The 25,767-nt window shown below is 68.9% G+C and overlaps 2 protein-coding genes across 8 annotated transcripts; both read left to right on the top strand.

Moving 5' to 3' along the window:
• Positions 1-3,335: 3,335 nt before the first annotated feature.
• LOC142823560 (antigen-presenting glycoprotein CD1d-like) lies at positions 3,336-9,128 on the top strand. 3 transcript variants are annotated; one of them, XM_075914784.1, is made up of 6 exons: positions 3,336-3,677; positions 3,830-4,166; positions 4,976-5,252; positions 5,542-5,838; positions 6,459-6,561; positions 6,636-9,128. In XM_075914784.1, exons 1-6 carry the CDS (start codon positions 3,390-3,392, stop codon positions 6,771-6,773), a joined length of 1,440 nt encoding a protein of 479 aa, XP_075770899.1. In that variant the 5' UTR covers positions 3,336-3,389; the 3' UTR covers positions 6,774-9,128. The 3 variants fall into 3 exon arrangements, with proteins under 3 accessions (XP_075770899.1, XP_075770900.1, XP_075770901.1); XM_075914785.1 differs by having other exon boundaries at positions 3,339-3,677; positions 4,976-5,257; positions 6,636-9,127; XM_075914786.1 differs by having other exon boundaries at positions 3,543-3,677; positions 3,909-4,166; positions 6,636-9,126.
• A 6,166-nt stretch (positions 9,129-15,294) lies between these two features.
• Positions 15,295-24,939, top strand: LOC142823574 (uncharacterized). Of its 5 annotated transcripts, XM_075914822.1 has the most exons (4): positions 15,295-15,449; positions 16,037-16,132; positions 18,919-19,017; positions 20,058-24,939. In XM_075914822.1, the coding sequence occupies exon 4, from the start codon at positions 20,197-20,199 to the stop codon at positions 22,933-22,935; it is 2,739 nt and encodes a 912-aa protein (XP_075770937.1). In that variant the 5' UTR covers positions 15,295-15,449; positions 16,037-16,132; positions 18,919-19,017; positions 20,058-20,196; the 3' UTR covers positions 22,936-24,939. The 5 variants fall into 5 exon arrangements, with proteins under 5 accessions (XP_075770937.1, XP_075770934.1, XP_075770935.1 ...); XM_075914819.1 differs by lacking the exons at positions 15,295-15,449; positions 16,037-16,132 and adding an exon at positions 17,661-17,795; XM_075914820.1 differs by lacking the exons at positions 15,295-15,449; positions 16,037-16,132 and adding an exon at positions 17,709-17,855.
• The last annotated feature ends 828 nt before the right edge of the window (positions 24,940-25,767 follow it).

Below are 25,767 nucleotides of genomic sequence, written 5' to 3' on the forward strand. Positions count from 1 at the left end.
GTGCCTGCCGCTGCCCGTTGAGCGGGTGTTTTCAGGGACCTGGCCTCAGGGACGCCAAGATCTCTGCTGGGGGTGGTTGTAACCAAATTACTGTCCATCATGGCGGTATAGCTGGGAGTATTTTGTCCAAGTGGGGGCTGACCAGCTTTCTCTGCCTGGGGGTGGGCGGGTGCTGCCGGCGTCAGGCCTGGCTACGAGCACGGCAGGGCTGGGTGGGGGTGGGGACATGGGAGCAGCAGCGCGGAGAAGCAAGCGGTGAGGCCGTGGGACCTAGGCCTGGGGCAGCTGGGGGCTTGGCGCCTCTCTCCTGGGGGGCGAGGCCTCAGTTCCCCTCCGGGCGTGGTGGGAGGTGCTGGCAGAGTGGGGCTCCCCGCTCCAGGACTTCATTCCCCAGGCTGGGCGGAGTGTGGGGAGCAGGCAGTGATGGGGCGGGACCTGCCCGAATTCTCTGGTCAGGGTGCGGTGCCGGCAGAGGGGGACAGACTCCTGCTGGGCTGGGCTCTGACCTCCCAGGGCTAGCTCAGGAGCCTGAGCCATGGCCTGGTCGGGGCTGGGAGACCTCCAAGGGGGCTCTCTGTGACCCATGTCTCTGGGCTGACCTCTGGGCTGCCAATACCGTGGGCCAAGCCCCTGCTAACCTCCTGCTCTGACACGGCTGGTCTCTGCGGGGCTGACTGGAGCTTGCGCCCTAGGGTGGGGGGACACACCTCTTGGAGGCAGGGCTTGGGCGACCACCCTGGGGAGACTCCAGCGCTGCCCAGCGGATGAGCACAGCACTCCCAGCCGGCTACAGGTGCTACGGGTGGTGCACAGGCACACGGGCCTCGGTGCACAGCATTTATTCCACACATGGGTGGGAAAATGGGAGAGCTGGTTGCTTGGAAGCGACTCACTGCAGGAGGCTCGGGACTGAGGCCGGCACTACCGGCTCCAAGCTGTGGCCGCAGGAGCAGTGGAGCCATGGGGCTCACCCTGCAGGGAGAGTGGGGCGGGGGGGAGGTCTTACTCTGCAAACGGGCTGGGCCAGGGCCCGACCTGGGGAGCCGTGACGTGGGGACCAGAGAGGAGAGAACCTGGGAGCTTGGGGCTGAGCCTGGATCCTGGCTGGGGGTCACGGGGCCGGGGCTGAATGCAGCGGAGGTGAGGGGGAGACGCGGGCAGAAGCCCCCTGGGCCGATGGGGGTGGGGGCGCCGGGAGGCAGAGCGGTGCCTGAATGGCTCCCTTGGAAGTTTCCCACCTCTGGGCGGAATGTGACATGGGCGGGTGCGGCTCAGCCCTCCTGTCGGGGCACATGCAGTGCGTGTGGCGGGCGCGGGCCAAGGGGTTACAGTGCAGGACTGGGGTGCAGGAACAGCTGGGGCAGGAGAGGGAGGGCAGCAGCGGGGGATGAGTTTGGGGGGGCAGGAGGGAGACTCCAGCTTGGGGGATACTCATGATTGGGAGTCGGGGGGTAGGATGGGGGGCAGGCTTGGAGCTGGGGGGCAGGATGGGGGGGCAAGCTTGGAGTTGGGGGGCAGGATGGAGGGGCAGGCTTGGAGCTGTGGGGCAGGATGGAGGGGCAGGCTTGGAGCTGGGGGGCAGGATGGGGGGGCAAGCTTGGAGTTGGGGGGCAGGATGGAGGGGCAGGCTTGGAGCTGGGGGGCAGGATGGAGGGGCAGGCTTGGAGCTGAGGGGCAGGATGGGGGGGGCAGGCTTGGAGTTGGGGGCCAAGGCTGGGTGTATGGGGGGGCAGGACCCCGCAAGTTCTGGGCTCCCCCCCCTCTCTGCCTGACAACCCTACAATAACAAAGCCGCAGGGCCCCGCCTCTTTGGGTCCCTGAGTGACCGTTGGCCCCGCCCCCTCGCGCTCGCAGCAGCGCGTGTCGCCTCCCCGCCCTGTTCCCGCCTTTTTCCCTCGCTCTGCCCGGCAACTAATGACGCCACAACACGGAGCCGCCTCCTGATTGGCTGTTGCTGGCTGTGGCAGGGAGAACCCCCCAATTGGCAGCGCCCGAAGGAAGGGGGCGGGGCCAAGGGTTGGGCCGTTGGGTGGAGGGGACAGACGGGGGGGGGGCTCCCTCTAGCTCGCGCCCTGCCCCCTCCAGCTCCAGCCCAGTTGCCCCCCAGCAGCAGGGTCCAGGGCAAGCCCAAGGGGCAGGAGCCCCCTGCTGGCTGGAGGGGGGGGGCTTCTAACCCCCGCCCCAGGCCTACCCCTCTGTGGGGGGCTCCCCCCTGGCAGGCAGGGCTGCCCCATGGCCCCAGGGGGGAGCTAGGGGGCAGGGAGTGGGGCGGAAGCAGCAGAGGGCTCTCCCCTGGCAGGCAGGGCTGCCCCATGGCCCCAGGGAGGAGCTAGGGGGCAGGGAGTGGGGCGGAAGCAGCAGAGGGCTCTCCCCTGGCAGGCAGGGCTGCCCCATGGCCCCAGGGAGGAGCTAGGGGGCAGGGAGTGGGGCGGAAGCAGCAGAGGGCTCCCCCCTGGCAGGCAGGGCTGCCCCATGGCCCCAGGGAGGAGCTAGGGGGCAGGGAGTGGGGCGGAAGCAGCAGGGGGCTCCCCCCTGGCAGGCAGGGCTGCCCCATGGCCCCAGGGAGGAGCTAGGGGGCAGGGAGTGGGGCGGAAGCAGCAGAGGGCTCTCCCCTGGCAGGCAGGGCTGCCCCATGGCCCCAGGGGGGAGCTAGGGGGCAGGGAGTGGGGCGGAAGCAGCAGGGGGCTCTCCCCTGGCAGGCAGGGCTGCCCCATGGCCCCAGGGGGGAGCTAGGGGGCAGGGAGTGGGGCGGAAGCAGCAGGGGGCTCTCCCCTGGCTGGCAGGGCTGCCCCATGGCCCCAGGCGGGAGCTAGGGGGCAGGGAGTGGGGCGGAAGCAGCGGGGGGCTCCCCCCTGGCAGGCAGGGCTGCCCCATGGCCCCAGGGGGGAGCTAGGGGGCAGGGAGTGGGGCAGAAGCAGCGGGGGGGCTCTCCCCTGGCAGGCAGGGCTGCCCCATGGCCCCAGGGGGGAGCTGGGGGCAGGGAGTGGGGCGGAAGCAGCGGGGGGCTCTCCCCTGGCAGGCAGGGCTGCCCCATGGCCCCAGGCGGGAGCTAGGGGGCAGGGAGTGGGGCGGAAGCAGCGGGGGGCTCTCCCCTGGTAGGCAGGGCTGCCCCATGGCCCCAGGGGGGAGCTAGGGGGCAGGGAGTGGGGCAGAAGCAGCGGGGGGCTCTCCCCTGGCAGGCAGGGCTGCCCCATGGCCCCAGGGGGGAGCTGGGGGCAGGGAGTGGGGCGGAAGCAGCGGGGGGCTCTCCCCTGGCAGGCAGGGCTGCCCCATGGCCCCAGGGTGGCGTGAGGGCGCAGGGAGTGGGGGCAGCAGGAGCTGCTCCCCACGGGGGGGCGGGGGCGGGAGGGTGGGACAGTGGTGGGCTGGCGCCCCCGGGCTCTGAGCAGATGTTCCCAGAGCCAGGGGCAGGGCTGGGGTTTTCCCTGCTGCTGGGTCCGGACTGGCTCTGCCCTGATTGGCCCGGGGCTGGCGGCTGCGGGGACAGCGCGGAGGGAGACACAGATGGGGGGAAGCGGCTGCCGACGCCCGTGGCTGGGGAGGAACTGAAAGCGTGTGGGGATCCTGGGGCCCCTTGTCCTGCTCCCCTGGTGCCCGCTGGAGCCCAGATCCACCTTCCCCTGCCAGCATGCTGCTCCCGCTGCTGCTCCTCTCCTGCGCGTGGGGGGCCATGGACGGTGAGTTGGGACCCCCGTGCCCTGTCCCAGCTGTGGGGGCCCTGGGGGTGGGGACGGTGTAATGCCCGGGGGGGGGGCTAGTGATCCTGGCTGGGGGTGTCAGAGGAGGGGGACGGTTACGGCTCAGCAGCGTCGCTGTGTATTGTTTACAGGACGGACGTTCATTGATCTCCCCGCCCACCTGTTCTGTTCTCCACTTGTTTCCTGCCCCCTCTGCTCCTCTCCCCCCAGACTCTCTCACCCTCCGGCTGCTGCAAACCATTGTCTTCCACAACGCCAGCTCCTCACACGTGGAGGGGGTGGCCCTGCTGGCCGACCTGGAGACCCACTCCATGAACTGCAGCACCTGCCCCATCCGCTTCCTGCAGCCCTGGGCCCGGCAGGGCCTGACCCCCAAGCAGTGGCAGGAGCTGGAGCAGGTGATCCATCGCTACCTGTTCAACTTCATCCGCCTGGTGAACAGACTCGCGCAGCAGCAGGGCCAGAGCTGTGAGTACGGAGCCGCTGGAGGGGTCCCCGGGGGCTGAGAACTGACACACTCACTTCAGCAACCGAGTGTGTCCTGACAGGGCAGATGGGGCCAGGACGGCCAGTCCCGGGTCTTAGGCTGATTGGAGCCTGTGACGTAGTGGGGGGCTGTTACACTCACTGCTCTAGTGTGTGTGTGTGTGTGTGTGTGTGCGCGTGTGTGTGTGCACGCGTGTGCGCGTCCTCCCCTTCCCCCACAGCTCTATGTCCGATTCTATGTCACACAGTGTCCCTGAGAACCAATAACCCTTCTGGTTCTCAGAGTCCCCTCTGGCTGCAGATGGGGGTGCCGAGTCGGGGCTCCCCGACACACCGTCACAAGCCGGCGTCCCTTAGAGGGGAGTCTCCTGTGTCCAACTGTCCACCGCAGAAGTGGCTGGGCCACGCTGGGCCTCCCTGCAGCCTGCGCTTCCTAGAGGGGAAAGGGCCCATGTGCCAGCCCCTGAGCCGAGGCCCCTGGTCCCTCCGCACCCAGACCTGGCCCTGCGAAAGGCAGGGGAGTGGGGTGGGGTCTGCACCCCAGGAGCCCCGACTGCCCCACAGACGTTGCTCAGCGCCTGCCCATCCAGCCGGGCTGGAACTGCAGAGCTGCTTAAAGGGGAACTGGAACGTAGCCTGAACTCCAGCCAGGGTCACTCGGCTGTCCCGCCGACGTGTCATGGCCGGACAGCCTCCTTGTGCCAGACGTTATATTTCTGCTCCCCCGCCTCTCTGCTTCTGACGCACCCCCCAGCCCTCCTGCCATCCTGACACTCGTCGTCTTCCCCCAGACCCTATTGTTATCCAGAGCGCCTTTGGCTGCGAGCTGCACCCCAACGGTACCTCCCGGGGCTTCTATGAGGCCGGAGTCAGTGGCCAGGACTTCCTTGGCTTTGACATGGACGCCGGCACCTGGGTGGCTCGCTCGGAGGATAAGGCGGCGCTGTACACCCGGGACCGTCTCAACCAGGACAAGGGCACCATCAGCACGATTCGGACACTCCTGGGAACCACGTGCGTCAGTGAGATCAAGAGCTTTGTCTCACATGGGAACGCGTCTCTGCAGAGGCAAGGTGGGGATGCGCTGGGGTGGGGTGGGGGCTGTTGGTGCAGGGACCAAATGCAGCTGTAGCTGGGGTGCAGCACAGTAGCCACCTCCTAGCCACATTGCACAGCATTTTGAGACAGGAAGTCAAGGGGGGTCCCGGCACCACTGGCAAGAGCAGGGGAGAATTGGGCCTGGCCAGGAGCAGGGCCAGCGCCTGACCCCCGGCATGGAGCAGGGCCGGGCTAGCGAGTCCCTGCGGCTCCAGCTGACTGGTCCCCTCTCCCCTGCCCCGTCTCTCCCCTGTCCCAGAGCGGCCGGTCGCCGTAGTGTTTGTCCGGGAGCCTCCCCCAGCCGAGCCCCCCATGCCGTGGCTGCTGGTTTGCTGGGTCACCGGGTTCTACCCCCGGGCCGTCCACGTGGCCTGGCTGCAGGACGGGGAGGAGGTGGAGCCGGGCTGGCGGCTGAACTCCAGCGGGATCCTGCCCAACGCCGACCTGACCTACCAGCTGCGCAGCTCCCTGGCCGTGGGGCCGGGCGACGGGCACAGCTACGCCTGCCGGGTGCAGCACAGCAGCCTGGGGGGCCGGAGCCTGCTGATCCCCTGGGGTAGGTGCACATCCGGGGGGCGGGGAGGGGGGACGGTCAGGTGGGGGAGCAGGAGGGTTGTGGGGAGCTGGGGGACAGGGCTGGTCGGTTGGGGGAGCAGGAGGGCTGTGGGGAGCTGGGGGACAGGGCTGGTCGGGTGGGGGAGCAGGAGGGCTGCGGGGAGGCTGGGGGACAGGGCTGGTCGGGTGAGGGAGCAGGAGGGCTGTGGGGAGGCTGGGGGACAGGGCTGGTCGGGTGGGGGAGCAGGAGGGCTGTGGGGAGCTGGGGGACAGGGCTGGTCGGGTGGGGGAGCAGGAGGGCTGTGGGGAGGCTGGGGGACAGGGCTGGTCGGGTGGGGGAGCAGGAGGGCTGCGGGGAGGCTGGGGGACAGGGCTGGTCGGGTGGGGGAGCAGGAGGGCTGTGGGGAGGCTGGGGGACAGGGCTGGTCGGGTGAGGGAGCAGGAGGGCTGTGGGGAGGCTGGGGGACAGGGCTGGTCAGGTGACGGAGCAGGAGGGCTGCGGGGAGGCTGGGGAGCCGGGCTGGCCGAGGCAGAAGGCAGTGGGTTGGGATGGGAGGAGCAGAGCAGGCTGGGGGAGCTGGGCCCACACCCCATTCCCAGCACGACCCCCGTGTGTTACAGAGCACAGCAGGCACCGGGGCCCTGGCCTGGCCGTGGGCATCACCCTGGGGGCTCTGGCCGTGGCCGTGGCTGTGGCCGTGGTGCTGTGGCGGTGCAGACGCAGGTGAGTTTTCCCCCTCTGGGGCAGGGGTGGGGCCGTTACACCCCCTGACCCTCCCCTCTGCTCCCTTCTTCCAGGGGCTACCAGGATGTTGGAGCCAGGCAGTTCAGGGCCTGAGGGCTGACCCAGGCCAGGCGTGGGGACCGGCCCCTCTCCCGGGACACGGAGTTCGGGGCTGGCTCCAGGGAAGAGGGGTCCACAGGCTGGTCGGATGAAGACCCTGGGGGATCAGGGCTATAGGTGCACTGGGATTCTCCTCCCGCTGGGACATTCGGAGCATGTTGGACACAGAGGCGCCGTGGTTTGGCCTGGGCCGGGATCCGCTCAGAGCCAGAGCCGGCCTGTGCCCTTCGGTAAACCCTTGGGGAGAAGATAAGAACAGCCAGGCTGTGCCAGAGCAAAGGCCCGTCCAGCCCCGTGTCCTGTCGGCCCACAGCGCCCAGTGCCCCAGAGGGAGGGAACAGAACAGGGAGCCCTCCCCTGTCGCCCATTGCCAGCCTCTGACACACACAGGCCAGGGACCCCAGCCCTGCCCAGCCTGGCTACTGGCCATCGATGGACCCCTCCTCCATGGATCTATCCAGCTCTTTAGTGAACCCTGTTCAAGTCCTGCTCTTCACAGCTGTGGCACAGGGGGGGCTGTCTGCTCTGTGACCCGGGGTCCCCCTGTGCAGTGAGGTGTGTGGGGCGCAGTGGGGGGCTGTCTGCTCTGTGACCCGGGGTCCCCCTGTGCAGTGAGGTGTGTGGGGCGCAGTGGGGGGCTGTCTGCTCTGTGACCCGGGATCCCCCTGTGCGGTGAGGTGTGTGGGGCGCAGTGGGGGGCTGTCTGCTCTGTGACCCGGGGTCCCCCTGTGCAGTGAGGTGTGTGGGGCGCAGTGGGGGGCTGTCTGCTCTGTGACCCGGGATCCCCCTGTGCGGTGAGGTGTGTGGGGCGCAGTGGGGGGCTGTCTGCTCTGTGACCCGGGATCCCCCTGTGCGGTGAGGTGTGTGGGGCGCAGTGGGGGGCTGTCTGCTCTGTGACCCGGGGTCCCCCTGTGCGGTGAGGTGTGTGGGGCGCAGTGGGGGGGCTGTCTGCTCTGTGACCCGGGATCCCCCTGTGCGGTGAGGTGTGTGGGGCGCAGTGGGGGGCTGTCTGCTCTGTGACCCGGGGTCCCCCTGTGCGGTGAGGTGTGTGGGGCGCAGTGGGGGGCTGTCTGCTCTGTGACCCGGGGTCCCCCTGTGCGGTGAGGTGTGTGGGGCGCAGTGGGGGGCTGTCTGCTCTGTGACCCGGGGTCCCCCTGTCCGGTGAGGTGTGTGGGGCGCAGTGGGGGGCTGTCTGCTCTGTGACCCGGGGTCCCCTGTGCGGTGAGGTGTGTGGGGCGCAGTGGGGGGCTGTCTGCTCTGTGACCCGGGGCCCCCTGCCCTGGGATGGGGGATTCTCGCTGACTCTCCCGAATGTGTATTAACCCAGACACCCAGGCTCAGCCCCACAGGGAGAGACACAGGGAAGAGGGGAGACCAGCACCTGGCTGAGGGGCAGGGCTGGGAGAGAGTTTTAGTTTCTGGCTGGTATCATGGAGGAGGCAGCCTAAGCAAGGGGCTGGGATTTAGGGGCCCAGGCTCCCCTATCTCAAGGGGGCTGAGGCATCCTAGGCCTGCCCTGTGACCGGATTCAATCTGTGCTGTGCTGTATCCTGGAGAAGCAATAAACTCCCTCTGTTCTACTGGCTGGGGGAGTCTGTTTGGCCACTATGGGGGTGCAGGAGTCGGGGGAACCCCGACGTCTCACCACAACACCCTCCTCTGGCGAGGAGTTCCACAGGTTGACTGTGCGCTGAGTGAAGAAAAACTTCCTTTGGCTTGTTTTAAACCTGCTGCCTGTTCATTCCATTGTCTTATGGGAACAAGTAAATAACTTTTCCTCATTCGCTTTCTCCACACCCGTCGTGATTTTATAGACCTCGATCCCATCCCCCCTTCGTCTGCGCTTTGCTAAGCTCAGGGCTCCGTGGGGGGCTGGGTCAGTATCCCATTGCACAGCGGGGTTTTCGGTGTCATGGGGAGTGGTGGGGTCTGCGGGCTCTGCCCCCCATCCACAGCCAGAGGGGAGACTCAGGCGGCAGGTAGAAGAGAAGGGCTATTGGGTCCCAGGGACATGGCATTGCCCAGACTTCTTGTTGCAGGCAGCAGGAGCAGCTGGCCCAGCCCCGCCTGGGGAAAGGGGGGCCCAGAGCCCCCCAGCCAGCTCGGCTCCCTTCTCCCCAGCCAGTCAGAAACCAGCTCCAACTCCCAGCCACTGCACCCAGCCTCCAGGGCACCCCACCCCTGCTTCCTGGCCCCAGGCCGCCCTGCCTCCTGCTCTGTCCTGCCTCCCCGCCCCAGCTGCTATCTGCTGTCCCCTGGGCCTCAGGCCGGGAGACACTGAACCTACTTCCCCAGCGAGTCCTGCCCCGCCCCCCTTCTCGTCCAGAGTGCTACCGGGCCCGGGGAAACTGAGGCACACACAGAGTCACCGCAGGGTAGCAGGAATCGCACACACCCAGTGAATGTAACCCCAGCGCGATCACAACCCCCCCACACGTCCCCTCTCCCCCCCGTCAGACCGAAGGCAGGGTCACTCCGCCGGGGGCCTGGGGACGTTCAGGCCCCTCTCCCCCCGCCAGAGCATCAGCCGGGACTCGGCCCTGTCCCTGGCACAGACCCCTCCATGTCCCCATCTGGCCGGGGCAGCCTCCGTCCCAGCCGCTCGGTGTTGCGGTCGTGGGGCAGCCCCCGGAGCGGTCTGGCTGCCCCCGCTGGGACAGGATCCATCTCCTTGGGGGCATCGTTCACTCCCAGCTGGGCCGTTAGCCGGGCTTTGCCGACCCCTCGTCCCTCTTGCCTGGCCGCAGGCGGCAGTTCGAGCGGCTCTCCCCTTGGTCCCAGTGGGGCTGGCTAGACACAGACACGGCCCGGAGTCACGCCCCCCGGCACACACGGGGCTCACGCTGCAAGGGCAGCGCCCGTTGCCCTCACCCAGCGTTACCCTGGGCGATAGTGTGGTCTCCAGGACACCCCTTGCCATGGTGCCGCCTGTTTCAGGCAGCCCGGTCTAGCCCAGTGGCCAGCCAGGCAGGAGCCACCGAATCGGGTGAATTGAGCTTCGGCTCAGGACCCCGCGCTGCTCTGAATTGGCTGAGAGCTGGGCTGGTGACGGGGCGCGGCGCGGAGCCAGCTCCAGCAGGAGGGGCCCTGCGCTGTCCGGGCTCTGAAAGAGGAACCGGCGTGCGGCGGACAGCGTCTCCTCGAGAGCTGGGCCCGCGGCTGGCGGCCAGGATCCGGCGAGGGGCTTGCGACTGAAACAGGAACGAGGTGTGGGAGAGTTCTGAGCCGAGGGGCTGCGGCTGGCCGGGAACACGCAGAGCCCGGTGGGCTAACCCAGCCGTGACCCCCAGCCTGGGGAAGTGGGAGAGCAGCGGGGCCTGTCCCTCTGGGGGGTTCACAGGCAGGGCTGGGGGGCGGAGAGGACCTGGCAGATCTGGGGGAGCTCGGCTGTTACCTCTGCTCATGGGGAGGTTTCGGCAAAGGGGGCGCCTGTCTCTGGGCAGTGTCTGTGTCTAGCCCGTCCCACTGGGACCAAGGGGAGAGCGGCTCGAAATGCTGCCGGTTGAGTGGGGCCAGGAGAGCGGGTCGAGGGTCGGAGGGGTCGGCAAAGCCCAGCCAATGGCCAGCTGCGAGCGAGCGACCCCCCCACAGAGCTGGATGCCGTCCCAGGGGAGCAGCCAAACGGCTCCAGGGGTTCCCCACAACCACACAGGCCTAGCACAGCGCGGCTGGGACGGACGCTGCCCCGGCCGGACGGGGACGTGGAGGGGTCTGTGCTAGGGACGGGGCCGAGTCCCGGCTGACGCTCTGGCGTGGAGAGAGGGGCCTGAGCATCCCCCGGTCCCCAGCGGAGTGACCCTCTGCTCTGTTCTGTCTCGCGGGGGGAGAGGGGACGTGGGGGGTTTGTCCCCCCTTGCAGGCCTGTGATCCTCTGTTGTTCTATTCACTGGTTGCCTTGTGTGTGTGTGACGTAGTGGGGGTACTTGCTGGGCTGTGGTGACCCCTGCTGTCTGGAGCAAGACCCAGCAGGGAAAACCTCATTATGCAAAGGTAGTGCCAAACTTGTTGAACCAGTGGCCAGACACCCCCCATGGAGAGGAACAAAGGAAGGTGTAATGCTGCCCTGGCTGGGGGGCAGGGCTGGAAGGGAATTTAGTTAGTTCTGTCTGAGAGCATGGAGGAGAGCCTAGGGGAAGGGGCTGGAGTTTAGGGGCCCAGTCTCCCCCATCTCAAGGGGGCCTGAGGCATCCTAGCCCAGCTCTGGGACCAGATTCCATCTGTGCTGTATCCTGGAGAGGCAATAAACTTCCTCTATTCCACCGGCTGGTGCAGTCTGTTTGTGCCATTTCGGGGTGCAGGAGACGGGGGACCCCCAACGCGCCGTCACACTGGTGTCAGAAGTGGGATGCACTGCACCCCGTGGATGGAGCTTCCAGCAGCGAGCGACAAGTACCAGTAGAAACAAGAGCCCTGGAGCCAGGCGTGCTGGAGACAGAGCGAAGCGGTTCCTGGGAATCGTGGGGCGCTGCAGCACTAGACTGGTGAGTCTGCACCGAGGGGACCAGCGGGCAGATGGCCTACGCCCGACTCTTGAAGGCAGAGCTGGTGGGGCTGTGCAGAGAGAGGGGCTTGCCTGTGCAGAAAGCAACCAAGGCCCAGCTGATTGCTCAGCTAGAAGAGAACGACCAGCCACAGGGCCAGGATCTTGTCCCCAGGGGAAGCAGCCAGACCCCCCCCTGAGAGTGTGTCAGGCTCAGAGAGGGGGAGGAGTGCTGGAACTCACTGGAGAGATGAGACAGCTTCCCCCAGGAGGCCTGCAAGCTGCAGCCCATCTAGGGCAGGGGCCAGCCAAGCAGAGCTGCGGCGGCTGGAGATCCAGCTGCGGATCAAGGAATTGGAAGTAGAGGACCGAGAGAGGGACCGCCAGGACCGAGAAAGGGATCGCCAAGTTTGAGAGAGGCAGCGGCAGCATGAGCTGGCCATGGCAGAGCGGAGAACCGGCGGGGCACCGGCTGTGCCAAGAGTGGATGGGCCACAGGGTCCCAGGACTGCCAGATGCTTGGAGAGGCTCGTGGTGGCCCAATTGAAGGACATGGGCGACATAGACGGGTTCCTCAGCTCCTTTGAGAGGGCCTGTGGACTGCAACGGGTCCCCCCAGCTGACTGGCTGCAGGAGCTCATCCCCGCACTGAGCCAGGAGGCGGCCGGAGTGCTCAGTCAGCTGGAGGACCTACAGCCAGGGGATTACAACCGAGTCAAGGAGGCCCTGCTGCACAAGTTCGGGCTGACCCCCGAGATGTACAGGAAGAAGTTCCGGGGGGTACAGAAAGGGCCACGGGAGACCTATGTGGACCTGGCCTCCCGCCTGGCGCAATACTGCCGCAAGTGGGTGTCTGGAGTCGGAGCCCAGACCGCAGAGGAGCTGCTCAAGCTGGTCATGATGGAGCAGTTCTATGAAGTGTGCCCACCCAAACTGAGGCTGTGGCTCAAGGACCGGAGACCAGAGAACCCCCAGGAGGCCGGGAGACTGGCGGATGAGTTCACGGAGAGCCGGTCTGGGTGTGAACGGGAGTCCCGGAGAGAAAGGGAACCGCGCAGAGACCGGATCTCGGCTGAGCGACGGAGGGAGTCAACTACGGGGCGAGACCAAGGAACAGGTCGTCTGCGCCCCAGAGAACCAGCCAGGGCCTGGACAGAGACAGCCCAAAGCCTAACTTGCCAGCGCTGTGGGCAAAAAGGCCACAAGAGGGCTCAGTGCACCAGGTCCCAGGACCGGGGACTTTCCAGGGTTAACTGGCTGGGGCGGGAGGAAGGGCAGGCTGCCCCAGAGGCAGGGGCTGGCAGGCAAACCTCAGCTCAGAGGGGAAGGATGCTCAGTGCACCTCCCCTGGGAGGTCTGATTCTCAGGAGGCGGATTTCTCCGTGTACCGGGTGGGGGCAGGACGGCCCCTGCGGAGCGAGTGCCTCATACCCCTGGAGGTGGATGGTAGGAAGGTGACGGGCTTCTGGGACACGGGGGCGGAGGTGACTCTGGCCCGATCTGACATAGTGGCCCCAGAGCGGATACTACCCCACACGCAGCTGACCCTGAAGGGCATAGACGGGTCCCCGTTTAAGGTGCCTGTAGCCAGGGTGCATCTGAAATGGGGGGCGAAGGAAGGCCTCAAGGAAGTGGGGGTGCACCCGCACTTGCCCACCGAGGTGCTGATGGGGAATGACCTAGAGGAGTGGCCCCATGAATCCCAGCGGGCTCTAGTCACTACCCAGAGCCAGAGCCAGCGGGGGGCTGACAACCTGGGTCCAGGGAAGGACTCCGGGCAGCATCCTCAGGGTCCCATCCCAGTGGACACGGGGTCCAGCCAGGCTGGGACTCCGGACCTAGGCAAAGGTGGGGGACAGGTCCCGATCCCTGCCTCAGCAGCTGAATTCCAGGCTGAGGTGCAGGCAGACCCCTCCTTGCAGAGGCTGAGGGACCAGGCTGGCCTCCGTGCAGCTCAGCCCTGGGGGAGAGGTGGCCAGGAGAGATTCCTGCGGGGGCGTGGACTCCTGTTCCGTGAATGGCTTCCCCCAGGAAGGCGAGGGCATGGGGGGTCCAGCGGCAGCTGGTCGTCCCCCGAAAGTATTACCTCAAGCTGCTGTATTTGGCCCACAATGTCCCCGTTGGGGGCCACCGGGGGATCCGGAGCACCCAGCTGAGGCTGCTCCAGCACTTCTATTGGCCGGGAATCTTTACAGCCGTGCAGCGGTACTGCCGGTCCTGTGACTCCTGCCAGAGGGGCGGGAAGGCCCAAGACAGGAGGAAAGCGGCTTGGGGGGCTCTACCCCAGATAGAGGACCCTCTGGGCTTGCTGAGAGAGTTATGGGAGGGGAAGACCTCCCTGGATGGAGCTTCGGGGGTGGAAGCCGCCCTGGCTGTCCAGAGAAGGCTCACTGGGCTCATGGCCCCGGCCCGAGAGACCCTGGCCAGAGATCAAGGCCAGCGGAAGGGTGGGTGTGACTCCCGAGGACAGGCCTGGGCCAGTCGCCCTGGAGTGGGGTGGCGAGTGGACAGAGGGAAGCCAGCTCATGTGGGGCTTCGCCACGGCCGGCCCGAGTCAAGGGGAGCACCCATGTCCCCGGGGCGGGTTCCCACGCAGAGGACCCGAACTTCCCTAGGTCACGAGCGGAGTGACCCTGCTCAGTTCGCTCTCGGAGGGGGGAGAACTGTGACGTAGTGGGGGTACTTGCTGGGCTGTGGTGACCCCTGCTGTCTGGAGCAAGACCCAGCAGGGAAAACCTCACTATGCAAAGGTAGTGCCAAACTTGTTGAACCAGTGGCCAGACACCCCCCATGGAGAGGAACAAAGGAAGGTGTAATGCTGCCCTGGCTGGGGGGCAGGGCTGGAAGGGAATTTAGTTAGTTCTGTCTGAGAGCATGGAGGAGAGCCTAGGGGAAGGGGCTGGAGTTTAGGGGCCCAGTCTCCCCCATCTCAAGGGGGCCTGAGGCATCCTAGCCCAGCTCTGGGACCAGATTCCATCTGTGCTGTATCCTGGAGAGGCAATAAACTTCCTCTATTCCACCGGCTGGTGCAGTCTGTTTGTGCCATTTCGGGGTGCAGGAGACGGGGGACCCCCAACGCGCCGTCACAGTGTGCGATTCCTAGGCTGCTCTGCAGTGACTCTGTGTGTGTGTATGTGTGTGTGTGTGCGTGCCTCAGTTTCCCCAAGCACTGCAGCACTACCTCCTTGAGGAGGGGGAGGCCGGCGCGACTCGCTGGGGAAGTAAGTTCAGTCTCTCTCGGCCTGGGGCGGGGACGCAGGACAAAGCGGGGTTGCCGGGGGGCTGGGAGTGGGAGTAATTTTTGTGCTGGCTGGGGCAGAAGGGAGACTGGGGGGCCAGGCAAAGGCCCCGCACTGGGGCTCTGTGCCCCCCTTCCCTTAGAGGTGGGTTGTACCGGCTGCTCCTGGCACCTGTAACAACAAGTCTGAGCTACGCTGAGTCCCTGGAACCCAATCGACCTCTTCTACCTGAGGCCTGAGGGTCCCCCATACGCCGTGACAAAGGCTCAAAGAACAGGTGGGTGCGGGGAGCCGGAGCCTGACCAAGATGGGGGAGCCCCTTGGCTCTAGCGCTGCCTGTCTCCCCGTCCGTCTGTGCCCCTCCCTGCTCTCCAGCCCCGGGGAAAGGCCGCTCGGCCTGGCAGGGAGCTGGGGGAGACCAGATCCCCCTGCAGCCTTGGCGGCTGCCCTGGGTCTGCTGCTGTCTTCTCCAAAGCTGGGTCCCAGACAGCACCGGGGCAACAGTACCGCACCCGGGGGAAACTGAGGCACGCACGAGCGTCACCAAAAATGTCATGAAAAATTCCCACCTCCTCCCACTCTCCAGCGCCGCCCGGGTGGGGGAGGGGGTGGGGGTGTGATGTCCCAGATGAGGGCAGCAGGGCTGAACTTAGGGAACCCCCCACCCCCGCTGAGGGCCGCCTGCTCCCTGCACACCCACAAGCCCCGCTGAGTTGGAAAGCAGAACCAAGAGGCGCCGCCCCCCGCCCCCCAGCCAACCGACACAGCACCTGGCCGCTCTCAGAGGCCACGGCAGCGCGGGGGCCGGGGGGCAGGAGCTTGCTGGGGCTGCTTCCCCTCAGCTGGGCGCCCCCGCGCTGCACGTTCTTTCAGGGGGCCCTTTCTCACACCTAGTGAGGCGGCTCCTGGAAGGGCGCGGCTTCCTCTGGGGAGCCTGGGCCCGGGGCCACATGGCCGGTGTCTCACGCAGGCCGGTGCTCTCGGTCCCGCCGGACTCCCGGCTTGGCCAGAACGGCATCCTGCGGCCGAGACGCTGCATCTGAGCCACGGTGAGCCCCTGACACGAGCAGACCCAGAGAAGTGCCTATCCCCCTTCATTCGGCTCTGCGGAGGCCACAGCTGGAGTGTCGCGGCCAGCTCTGGGCCCCCACTACACAAAGGACGTGGGCGCAGTGGAGAGGGGCCAGCGGAGGGAGGCCAGAATGACTCGGGGGCTGGAGCACGTGACCTACGAGGAGAGGATCTGGGTTTGTTGAGTCTGCAGCAGAGCAGGGCGAGGGGGGATTCGAGAGCAGCCTGCGACTCCCTGAAGGGGGTTCAGAGAGGCTGGCGAGAGGCTGTTCTCAGGGGGGGCAGGTGGCAGAACCAGGAGCAAGGGGCTCACGTTGCAGTGGGGGGGTCTAGGTGGGAGATTCGGAAACACGATTTCCCGAGGCGGGGGGGAAGCGATGGGCCGGGTTCCCGAGGGAGGGGCGGAGTCTCCATCCCCTGAGGGGTTTCAGGCCCGGCCTGGCTGGGATGGTTGAGTTGGGCTGGTCCGGCCGGGGGCCGGGGGCTGGACCCGCTGGCTCCTGAGGGCTCTGCCCGCCCGGGGGTTCTGTGCTTCTAATGTCCTTTCTCCATCCGCCTCGCTCAGTGGCCGGTCCGGGGGGCCGTCCACACACCCCTGTAACAGCAGCAGAAGCAAATCCAGGAAGACAGCAGAGCAATCCACGAGCACCAGCCGGGCAAGGTGCGGCCCTGTGCCGGGGGAAACTGAGGCACGCCCATGGGGTTACTTCGGGACAGTAGAACTCACGTGCCACATAACGCGAATGGAGCGAATCCAGCCCCACTTGGGCACCTCCCCTGAAACATTCGCCCTGCGCAAGAGCCCCCGTGGGGGTAGCATGGTGCAGCCGTCCCTCGGCACGGGCAGGAAGGCCCCCCCCCTGCATCCGCCATGACCCTGTGTTGCCTCTCCGTACTCTCTTGTGAGTGGAGGTGCGTGGGCATGTGATCACACGTGTGAGTGGAGGTGTGGCGGTATGCACACACACGTATGAGTGGAGGTGCGTGGGCATGCGATCACATGTATGAGTGAAGGTGCGTGGGCATGCGATCACACGTATGAGTGGAGGTGCCTGGGCATGCATACACGTGTGAGTGGAGGTGCATGGCTGAGCGTGCACACACGTGAGTGGAGGTGTGTGGATGTGCATACACGTGTGAGTGGAGGTGCATGGCTGAGCGTGCACACACGTGAGTGGAGGTGCATGGATGTGCATACACGTGTGAGTGGAGGTGCGTGGATGTGCATACACACGTGTAGGTGGCGGTGCGTGGGTGTATGTGCACACCTGTTAGTGGCGGTGTGTGCGCGTGCATACACATGTGTGAGTGGAGGTGTGTGGGTGTGCATGCACACGTGTGAGTGGAAGTACGTGGGTGTGCATACACACTTGTGAGTGGTGGTGCGTGGACGTGCATACACATGAGTGGAGGTGCGTGGGCATGTGTACACGTGTGAGGAGGTGTGTAGGTGTGCATACACGTGTGAGTGGAGGTGCGTGGCCGTGTGTGCACATGCGAGTGGCGGTGCGTGCGCGTACACACGTGTGAGTGGAGGTGCGTGGCCGTGTGTGCACATGCGAGTGGCGGTGCGTGTGCGTACACACGTGTGAGTGGAGTTGTGTGGGTGGGCGTGCACACATGTGAGTAGAGGTGCGTGTGCGTACACACGTGTGAGTGGAGGTGCGTGGCCGTGTGTGCACATGCGAGTGGCGGTGCGTGCGCGTACACACGTGTGAGTGGAGGTGCGTGGCCGTGTGTGCACATGCGAGTGGCGGTGCGTGCACGTACACACGTGTGAGTGGAGTTGTGTGGGTGGGCGTGCACACGTGTGAGTAGAGGTGCGTGCGCGTGCGTGTGCGTACACACGTGTGAGTGGAGTTGTGTGGGTGGGCGTGCACACATGTGAGTAGAGGTGCGTGCGCGTGCGTGTGCGTACACACGTGTGAGTGGAGTTGTGTGGGTGGGCGTGCACACATGTGAGTAGAGGTGCGTGCGCGTACACACGTGTGAGTGGAGTTGTGTGGGTGGGCGTGCACACATGTGAGTAGAGGTGCGTGCGCGTGCGTGTGCGTACACACGTGTGAGTGGAGGTGCGTGGGAGGCGGGATCAGGATCAGTCCGGAGGAGGCGGGGTCCTGGCCGGGCCGGGGGGGGATCAGGGGCGGGGTCCTGGCCGGGCGGGGGGAGGCGGATCGGGGGCGGGCCCGGGGGCGGGATCGGGGCTCCCCCCGCCCCATGCCGGGGTTGCCTTCCTGGGTCAGCGCCGCGCCCGGCCCGGGCGGCTGCGGGGGGAGCCGGGGAGCGGGCAGCGCCGCCGGGAGCCGCAGCGCCGGGGCCGGCAGGTGCGGGGGACCCAGTGGGGGGTTTCTGCCCCCGGCTGGAGGCGGCGCTGGGCGGGGGGGGTAAGGTCCGAGCATGCGGGGGGGGCCCTCTCCCAGAGCCCCCCTCCCCCCGCCCCACTCCGCCCTGTGGGTCTGCAGCGGGGTCAGTGCGACTCCCAGGATATTGGGGTGCCCCCGTTGTATCCCCCTCCCTGCCCCCCGGGTCATCCCGCGGGCCCACCCAGCCTGGGACCCCCTGCCCCCAGATCACCCCACGGGCCCACCCAGCCTGGGACCCCCTGCCCCCAGATCACCCCACGGGCCCACCCAGCCTGGGACCACCTGCCCCCAGATCACCCCACGGGCCCACCCAGCCTGGGACCCCCTGCCCCCAGATCACCCCACGGGCCCACCCAGCCTGGGACCCCCTGCCCCCAGATCACCCCACGGGCCCACCCAGCCTGGGACCCCCTGTCCCCAGATCACCCCACGGGCCCACCCAGCCTGGGACCCCCTGTCCCCAGATCACCCCACGGGCCCACCCAGCCTGGGACCCCCTGCCCCCAGATCACCCCACGGGCCCACCCAGCCTGGGACCCCCTGCCCCCAGATCACCCCACGGGCCCACCCAGCCTGGGACCACCTGCCCCCAGATCCCCCCACGGGCCCACCCAGCCTGGGACCCCCTGCCCCCAGATCCCCCCACGGGCCCACCCAGCCTGGGACCCCCTGCCCCCAGATCACCCCACGGGCCCACCCAGCCTGGGACCACCTGCCCCCAGATCCCCCCACGGGCCCACCCAGCCTGGGACCCCCTGTCCCCAGATCACCCCACGGGCCCACCCAGCCTGGGACCACCTGCCCCCAGATCCCCCCACGGGCCCACCCAGCCTGGGACCCCCTGTCCCCAGATCACCCCACGGGCCCACCCAGCCTGGGACCCCCTGTCCCCAGATCACCCCACGGGCCCACCCAGCCTGGGACCCCCTGCCCCCAGATCCCCCCATAGGCCTCTGCATCCTGGGACCCCAGGCTCAGCCCCACAGGCCCTCCCAGCCTGGGACCCCCCCAGAGCAGATCGGGGCCGACTGTCCTGCCGCGTCGCAGGCCCTGACCCCCGTTTCCCCCCCCCCCCCCCATGCAGGATTCCCGAGCCCCGGACCGGCCGTGCTCTCCCGCATGGGGCCAGGGGCGGAGCCGCGTGTCCTGGGCCCCGGGGAGACCCCGCGAGGCGCCCGCCCAGGTGAGGACTCAGCCCCAGAAGGGGATTTCAGCCCTGCCCCTCCGGCTCTCCGGCCCTGCCCGCGTCCGGCTGTCTGTCCGTAGACCCTCCTCCCTCTGTCCGTCCGTCCATCCCCTCGGCAGCGGCTCAGCACTTGCCCCGCAGCACCAGAGAGCAGCCGGCCCAGTCCCGGTGGGTCAGGTTCCCGTTGCTGCCCCGGGAGGTGCTGAGCAGCCGCCGAGGCCCTGCTGCAGGCTCAGGAAGGCAGCAGGGCGAGTGAGGAGCGAGTGTTGGAATCCGGCCGGATTCGTGGCTCAGGACCCTGCCCCACCAGGCCCGCTGCCCCACAGCGAGGGGCAAGGCCGGCCTGCCCACATCTGCCCAGGAGCAGGGTAGCCACTCTGGGGGCGTGGGGGCAGCAACAAGGCAGGGAGGCGGAGCAGGGGATGGGGGATTGGGGCCACCAGAACCAGGGGGCCGCCAGGGCGGGGGGGCTGGGAGGTGAGATGGGAGCAGGGGAAAACTTCAGAAAAAAGCAACAAAATGATTGGGGGTTTGGCAGGGGTCTGTATGAAGAGAGTAGTAAGACTGGGAAAAGCGCAGACTAAGGGGGGACAGGACAGAACGAGGGGTCACCCAATGACATGAAGAGGCAGCAGGTTTAAAACAAGCTAAAGGCAGTTTTTCTTCACTCAGTGCACAGTCAACCTGTGGAACTCCTCGCCAGAGGATGCTATGAAGGCCAGGACTTTAGCATCCTGAAGATGTGAAAGGCCTACGCAGCATTGGGCACCACATAATTTGGGGCCCAGGGGTGCCCTACGCGGCAGCATATTCTGCATGGGCCCAAGCACGGCCCTGGCAAGGGGACAGCTCCTGCTTGGGTCTCTTGGGGTTACCCCCTTCTCTGTGCCCCGCGCTGTGCCTCTGGGCTCCCCGGGAAGACCTAGGACCGAGGCGGGGAAGGAGAACCCAGAGGAGCTGTTCCTACACCCTGTTTGGGGGGTATGTGGGTTTCCAGCCCTGTGGGAATACTGAGTGCGATCCTTGCCCCGCTGCAGGTGACGGGACGGCGAGCCAGGCTGAGGAGGGGCAGCCCCAGCCACACGGGACGGTACCAGGACAACTGCGGGGCCAGGAACGCCGAGCTGGGGAGAGAACCACGACAGCGGCCGCCTGCTGAAGCGGCTGAAGGATCCCATGTCTGGGGCCCAGGGTGCCTGCAGGGACAGTGCCGAGCGGCTGATGGATCCCACGGCCGGAGCCCTGGCCGCTTGTAGGGACAGTGCTGAGAGACTGATGGATCCCATGTCTGGAGCCCCGGACACATGCAGGGACGGTGCCGAGAGGCTGATGGATCCCACGGCCGGAGCTCCGGATGCCTGCAGGGACGGTGCCGAGTGGCTGATGGATCCCACGGCCGGAGCTCCGGATGCCTGCAGGGACGGTGCCGATCGGCTGAAGGATCTCCCAGCCGGAGCTCCGGATGCCTGCAGGGACGGTGCCGATCGGCTGAAGGATCTCCCAGCCGGAGCTCCGGATGCCTGCAGGGACGGTGCCGATCGGCTGAAGGATCTCCCAGCCGGAGCTCCGGATGCCTGCAGGGACGGTGCCGATCGGCTGAAGGATCTCCCAGCCGGAGCTCCGGATGCCTGCAGGGACGGTGCCGAGCGGCTGAAGGATCTCCCGGCCGGAGCTCCGGATGCCTGCAGGGACGGTGCCGATCGGCTGAAGGATCTCCCAGCCAGAGCTCCGGATGCCTGCAGGGACGGTGCCGATCGGCTCAAGGATCTCCCAGCCGGAGCTCCGGATGCCTGCAGGGAGGGTGCCGAGCAGCTGAAGGATCTCCCGGCCGGAGCTCCGGATGCCTGCAGGGACGGTGCCGAGCAGCTGAAGGATCTCCCGGCCGGAGCTCCGGATGCCTGCAGGGAGGGTGCCGAGCGGCTGAAGGATCTCCCAGCCGGAGCTCCGGATGCCTGCAGGGAGGGTGCCGAGCGGCTGAAGGATCCCGCAGCCGGAGCTCCGGATGCCTGCAGGGACGGTGCTGAGCGGCTGAAGGATCCCGCAGCCGGAGCGCCCGGGCGCCCGTACGCCTGCCCCGAGTGCAGCAAGGCCTTCAGGCAGAGCTCCCACCTGGCCCAGCACCTGCGGGTGCACACGGGCGAGCGGCCCTACGTCTGCCCCGACTGCGGCCGGGCCTTTGGCGCCAGCTCCAACTTCCTGGCGCACCGGCGGGTGCACACGGGCGAGAAGCCCTACGACTGCGGCCAGTGCGGGCGCAGCTTCCGCGCCAGCTCCACCCTGCGGCGGCACCGGCGGCTGCACACGGGCGAGCGGCCCTACGGCTGCGGGCAGTGCGGGCGCGTCTTCTCCCAGAGCTCCTCGCTGGCCAAGCACCGGCGGCTGCACTCGGGCGAGCGGCCCTACGGCTGCGGGCAGTGCGGGGAGGCCTTCGCCGCGCCGGCGGGGCTGGCCGCTCACCGGAGCCGGCACACGGGCGAGCGCCCCTTCGCCTGCCCGGAGTGCGGCAAGGCCTTCCGGCGCAGCTCCGACCTGGTGCAGCACCAGCGGGCCCACACGGGCGAGCGGCCCTACCGCTGCGCGCAGTGCGGGGCGGCCTTCAACCTGGCCTCCAGCCTGGTCACCCACCAGCGCAGCCACACGGGCGAGCGGCCCTACCCCTGCCCGCACTGCGGCGCCAGCTTCGCCCGCAGCTCCACCCTGGCGCGCCACCGCCGGGCCCACGGGCCCCAGGGCGCCGGGCCGGACGGGGAGCCCGCAGCCCGGCCCGCACCTGCCCAGCCAGGCGGCTCCGATCGGCACTCCAGCCCCCTCCCCCTGGAGGACAGCGAGGACCCCCTCCCCCAGCAAGGGCCTATGGGGCACAGCTCAGATCCTGCCCCCCAGCTGGGTCCTCTGAGCCTGGACCTCCCGGATCAAGGGTCGGATCCTGCCCCCCAGCTGGGTCCCCTGAGCCTGGACCTCCCGGATCAAGGGTCGGATCCTGCCCCACCGCTGGGTCCTCTGAGCCTGGACCTCCCGGATCAAGGGTCGGATCCTGCCCCACCGCTGGGTCCCCTGAGCCTGGACCTCCCGGATCAAGGGTCGGATCCTGCCCCCCAGCTGGGTCCTCTGAGCCTGGACCTCCCGGATCAAGGGTCGGATCCTGCCCCACCGCTGGGTCCCCTGAGCCAGAGTCCCAAGGATCAGGCCCCCCCAGATCAAGGGTCGGATCCTGCCCCCCAGCCGGGCGAGCGCCCCTACCCCTGCCCGGTGTGCGGGAAGTGCTTCTCTCGCAGCTCCAACCTGGTGGCCCACCAGCGGATCCACGGGGGCGAGAAGCCCTTCCGGTGCCCGGAGTGCGGCCGGGGCTTCCTGCGGGGCTCCAACCTGCGCACCCACCGGCGGCTGCACACGGGCGAGCGCCCCTACCCCTGCCCCGAGTGCGGCAAGCGCTTCGGCGACACCTCCGTGCTGGTCAAGCACCAGCGCATCCACACGGGCGAGCGGCCCCACGCCTGCCCCGACTGCCCCCGCCGCTTCAGCCAGGCCTCCGACCTGGCGGCCCACCGGCGGGTGCACACGGGCGAGCGGCCCTACGCCTGCCCCGAGTGCGGCCGGGCCTTCAGCCGCAGCTCCAACCTGCTGACCCACCGGCGGCTGCACCGCGGCGAGCGCCCCTACCCCTGCCCCGAGTGCGGCAAGCGCTTCGCCCAGAGCTCCGACCTGCTGCAGCACCAGCGCCGGCACACGGGCGAGCGCCCCTTCGCCTGCGCCCAGTGCGGCAAGCGCTTCAGCAAGGGCTCCACCCTGGCCGGGCACCGGCGCGTCCACACCGGCGAGCGCCCCTTCGCCTGCGCCCAGTGCGGCAAACGCTTCCGGCACAGCTCCCACCTCGCCGCCCACCGGCGCGCCCACGCCCGGGACAGCCCGCTCTGAGCGCCGGAGAGCCCCCGGCTCCGCCCACGCCCGGGACAGCCCGCTCTGAGCGCCGGAGAGCCCCCGGCTCCGCCCACGCCCGGGACAGCCCGCTCTGAGCGCCGGAGAGCCCCCGGCTCCGCCCACGCTCGGGACAGCCCGCTCTGAGCGCCGGAGAGCCCCCGGCTCCACGCACGCCCGGGACAGCCCGCTCTGAGCGCCGGAGAGCCCCCAGCCCCGCCCACGCCCAGGACAGCCCGCTCTGAGCGCCGGAGAGCCCCCAGCCCCGCCCACGCCCAGGACAGCCCGCTCGGAGCGCCGGAGAGCCCCCGGCTCCACGCACGCCCGGGACAGCCCGCTCTGAGCGCCGGAGAGCCCCCGGCTCCGCCCACGCCCGGGACAGCCCGCTCTGAGCGCCGGAGAGCCCCCAGCCCCGCCCACGCCCGGGACAGCCCGCTCTGAGCGCCGGAGAGCCCCCGGCTCCACGCACGCCCGGGACAGCCCGCTCGGAGCGCCGGAGAGCCCCCGGCTCCGCCCACGCCCGGGACAGCCCGCTCTGAGCGCTGGATCCACGCACGCCCGGGACAGCCCGCTCTGAGCGCCGGAGAGCCCCCAGCTCCGCCCACGCCCGGGACAGCCCGCTCTGAGCGCCGGAGAGCCCCCGGGTCCACGCACGCCCGGGACAGCCCGCTCTGAGCGCCGGAGAGCCCCCAGCCCCGCCCACGCCCAGGACAGCCCGCTCTGAGCGCCGGAGAGCCCCCAGCCCCGCCCACGCCCAGGACAGCCCGCTCGGAGCGCCGGAGAGCCCCCGGCTCCACGCACGCCCGGGACAGCCCGCTCTGAGCGCTGGAGAGCCCCCAGCCCCGCCCACGCCCAGGACAGCCCGCTCTGAGCGCCGGAGAGCCCCCGGCTCCGCCCACGCCCGGGACAGCCCGCTCTGAGCGCCGGAGAGCCCCCGGCTCCGCCCACGCCCGGGACAGCCCGCTCTGAGCGCCGGAGAGCCCCCAGCCCCGCCCACGCCCGGGACAGCCCGCTCTGAGCGCCGGAGAGCCCCCGGCTCCACGCACGCCCGGGACAGCCCGCTCGGAGCGCCGGAGAGCCCCCGGCTCCGCCCACGCCCGGGACAGCCCGCTCTGAGCGCTGGATCCACGCACGCCCGGGACAGCCCGCTCTGAGCGCCGGAGAGCCCCCAGCTCCGCCCACGCCCGGGACAGCCCGCTCTGAGTGCCGGAGAGCCCCCGGCTCCGCCCACGCCCGGGACAGCCCGCTCGGAGCGCCGGAGAGCCCCCGGCTCCGCCCACGCCCAGGACAGCCCGCTCGGAGCGCCGGAGAGCCCCCGGCTCCACCCACGCCCGGGACAGCCCGCTCTGAGCGCCGGAGAGCCCCCGGCTCCGCCCACGCCCGGGACAGCCCGCTCTGAGCGCCGGAGAGCCCCCGGCTCCACGCACGCCCGGGACAGCCCGCTCTGAGCGCCGGAGAGCCCCCAGCTCCGCCCACGCCCGGGACAGCCCGCTCTGAGCGCCGGAGAGCCCCCAGCTCCGCCCACGCCCGGGACAGCCCGCTCGGAGCGCCGGAGAGCCCCCAGCTCCGCCCACACCCGGGACAGCCCGCTCTGAGCGCCCCCGGCTCCACGCACGCCCGGGACAGCCCGCTCGGAGCGCCGGAGAGCCCCCGGCTCCGCCCACGCCCGGGACAGCCCGCTCTGAGCGCCAGAGAGCCCCCGGCTCCGCCCACACCCGGGACAGCCCGCTCTGAGCGCCGGAGAGCCCCCGGCTCCGCCCACGCCCGGGACAGCCCGCTCTGAGCGCCGGAGAGCCCCCGGCTCCGCCCACGCCCGGGACAGCCCGCTCTGAGCGCCGGAGAGCCCCCGGCTCCACGCACGCCCGGGACAGCCCGCTCGGAGCGCCGGAGAGCCCCCGGCTCCACGCACGCCCGGGACAGCCCGCTCTGAGCCCCCGGCCCCGGCTCTGTGCACACCCGGGAGCACCCGCTCTGAGCGCCGGAGAGCCCCCGGCTCCACGCACGCCCGGGACAGCCCGCTCTGAGCCCCCGGCCCCGGCTCTGTGCACACCCGGGAGCACCCGCTCTGAGCCATGGGGAGGCCCCCGCCTGCCCCCCAGCATTGTGCGCACCCACAGCAAACCTCTGGGTCGGTCCCATGGTGCCCACTGACCTCTGCACACTTGGAAGGGGCTGCTGAGAGCTGGAGGGTGCCCTAGCTACTGCCCCACAGCTCCATCCAAGGGTGCATGCCCAGGAGGTCGCCCTGGCACACGGCTCCCCCTGGCTCTGGCTGGGGAGTGGGGGCTAGTGGTTAGAGCAGGGGGCTGGGCGCCTGGAGTCTCTCCCAGGATTTCCCCCTCTCTTTGCATTTCCCCCTGGGGGTTGGTCCCTGCTGGGGCTGCCCTTGGCTCTCCTACCCCGCCAGCTCTGTGCTGCCTGCCTGCATGTGCACAGGGCCTGCGCCCATCACGGGGGGCGGGGTGACTAGCTCCGTGCAGCCCAGCCCCACTGCTCGGGGGGGGTGCGGAGCAGGAACATGCAGCGTTTCTTGTTCCTGCTGGGGGATCGGGGCAGGGCGCAGGGGCCGGCCTGGGGGGCGCGGTGCCCGGTGCCGGGGCTGCTTGTCCTGGCCGGGGAGCCGAGTCGGCAGCTGCACAAACGGGGGAGTTTCTGGCTTGGCCGGGGGGGGGGGGGGGGTCTGATCGTTTCCCCTTTGGTGTAAATAAACGGGACGCAGAATTCAACGCCTGAGAGTCCGGACTCATTGCCCGGTGTGGGGCAGGGCCTGTCTCCTCTAGGGGGCACCGGCTCCCACCTGGACCCAGGGCCGGGCTGGCTCCGGGGGGGCGG

This window comes from Pelodiscus sinensis, unplaced genomic scaffold (genome assembly GCF_049634645.1).
Source record: "Pelodiscus sinensis isolate JC-2024 unplaced genomic scaffold, ASM4963464v1 ctg105, whole genome shotgun sequence".
Taxonomy (NCBI): domain Eukaryota; kingdom Metazoa; phylum Chordata; order Testudines; family Trionychidae; genus Pelodiscus; species Pelodiscus sinensis.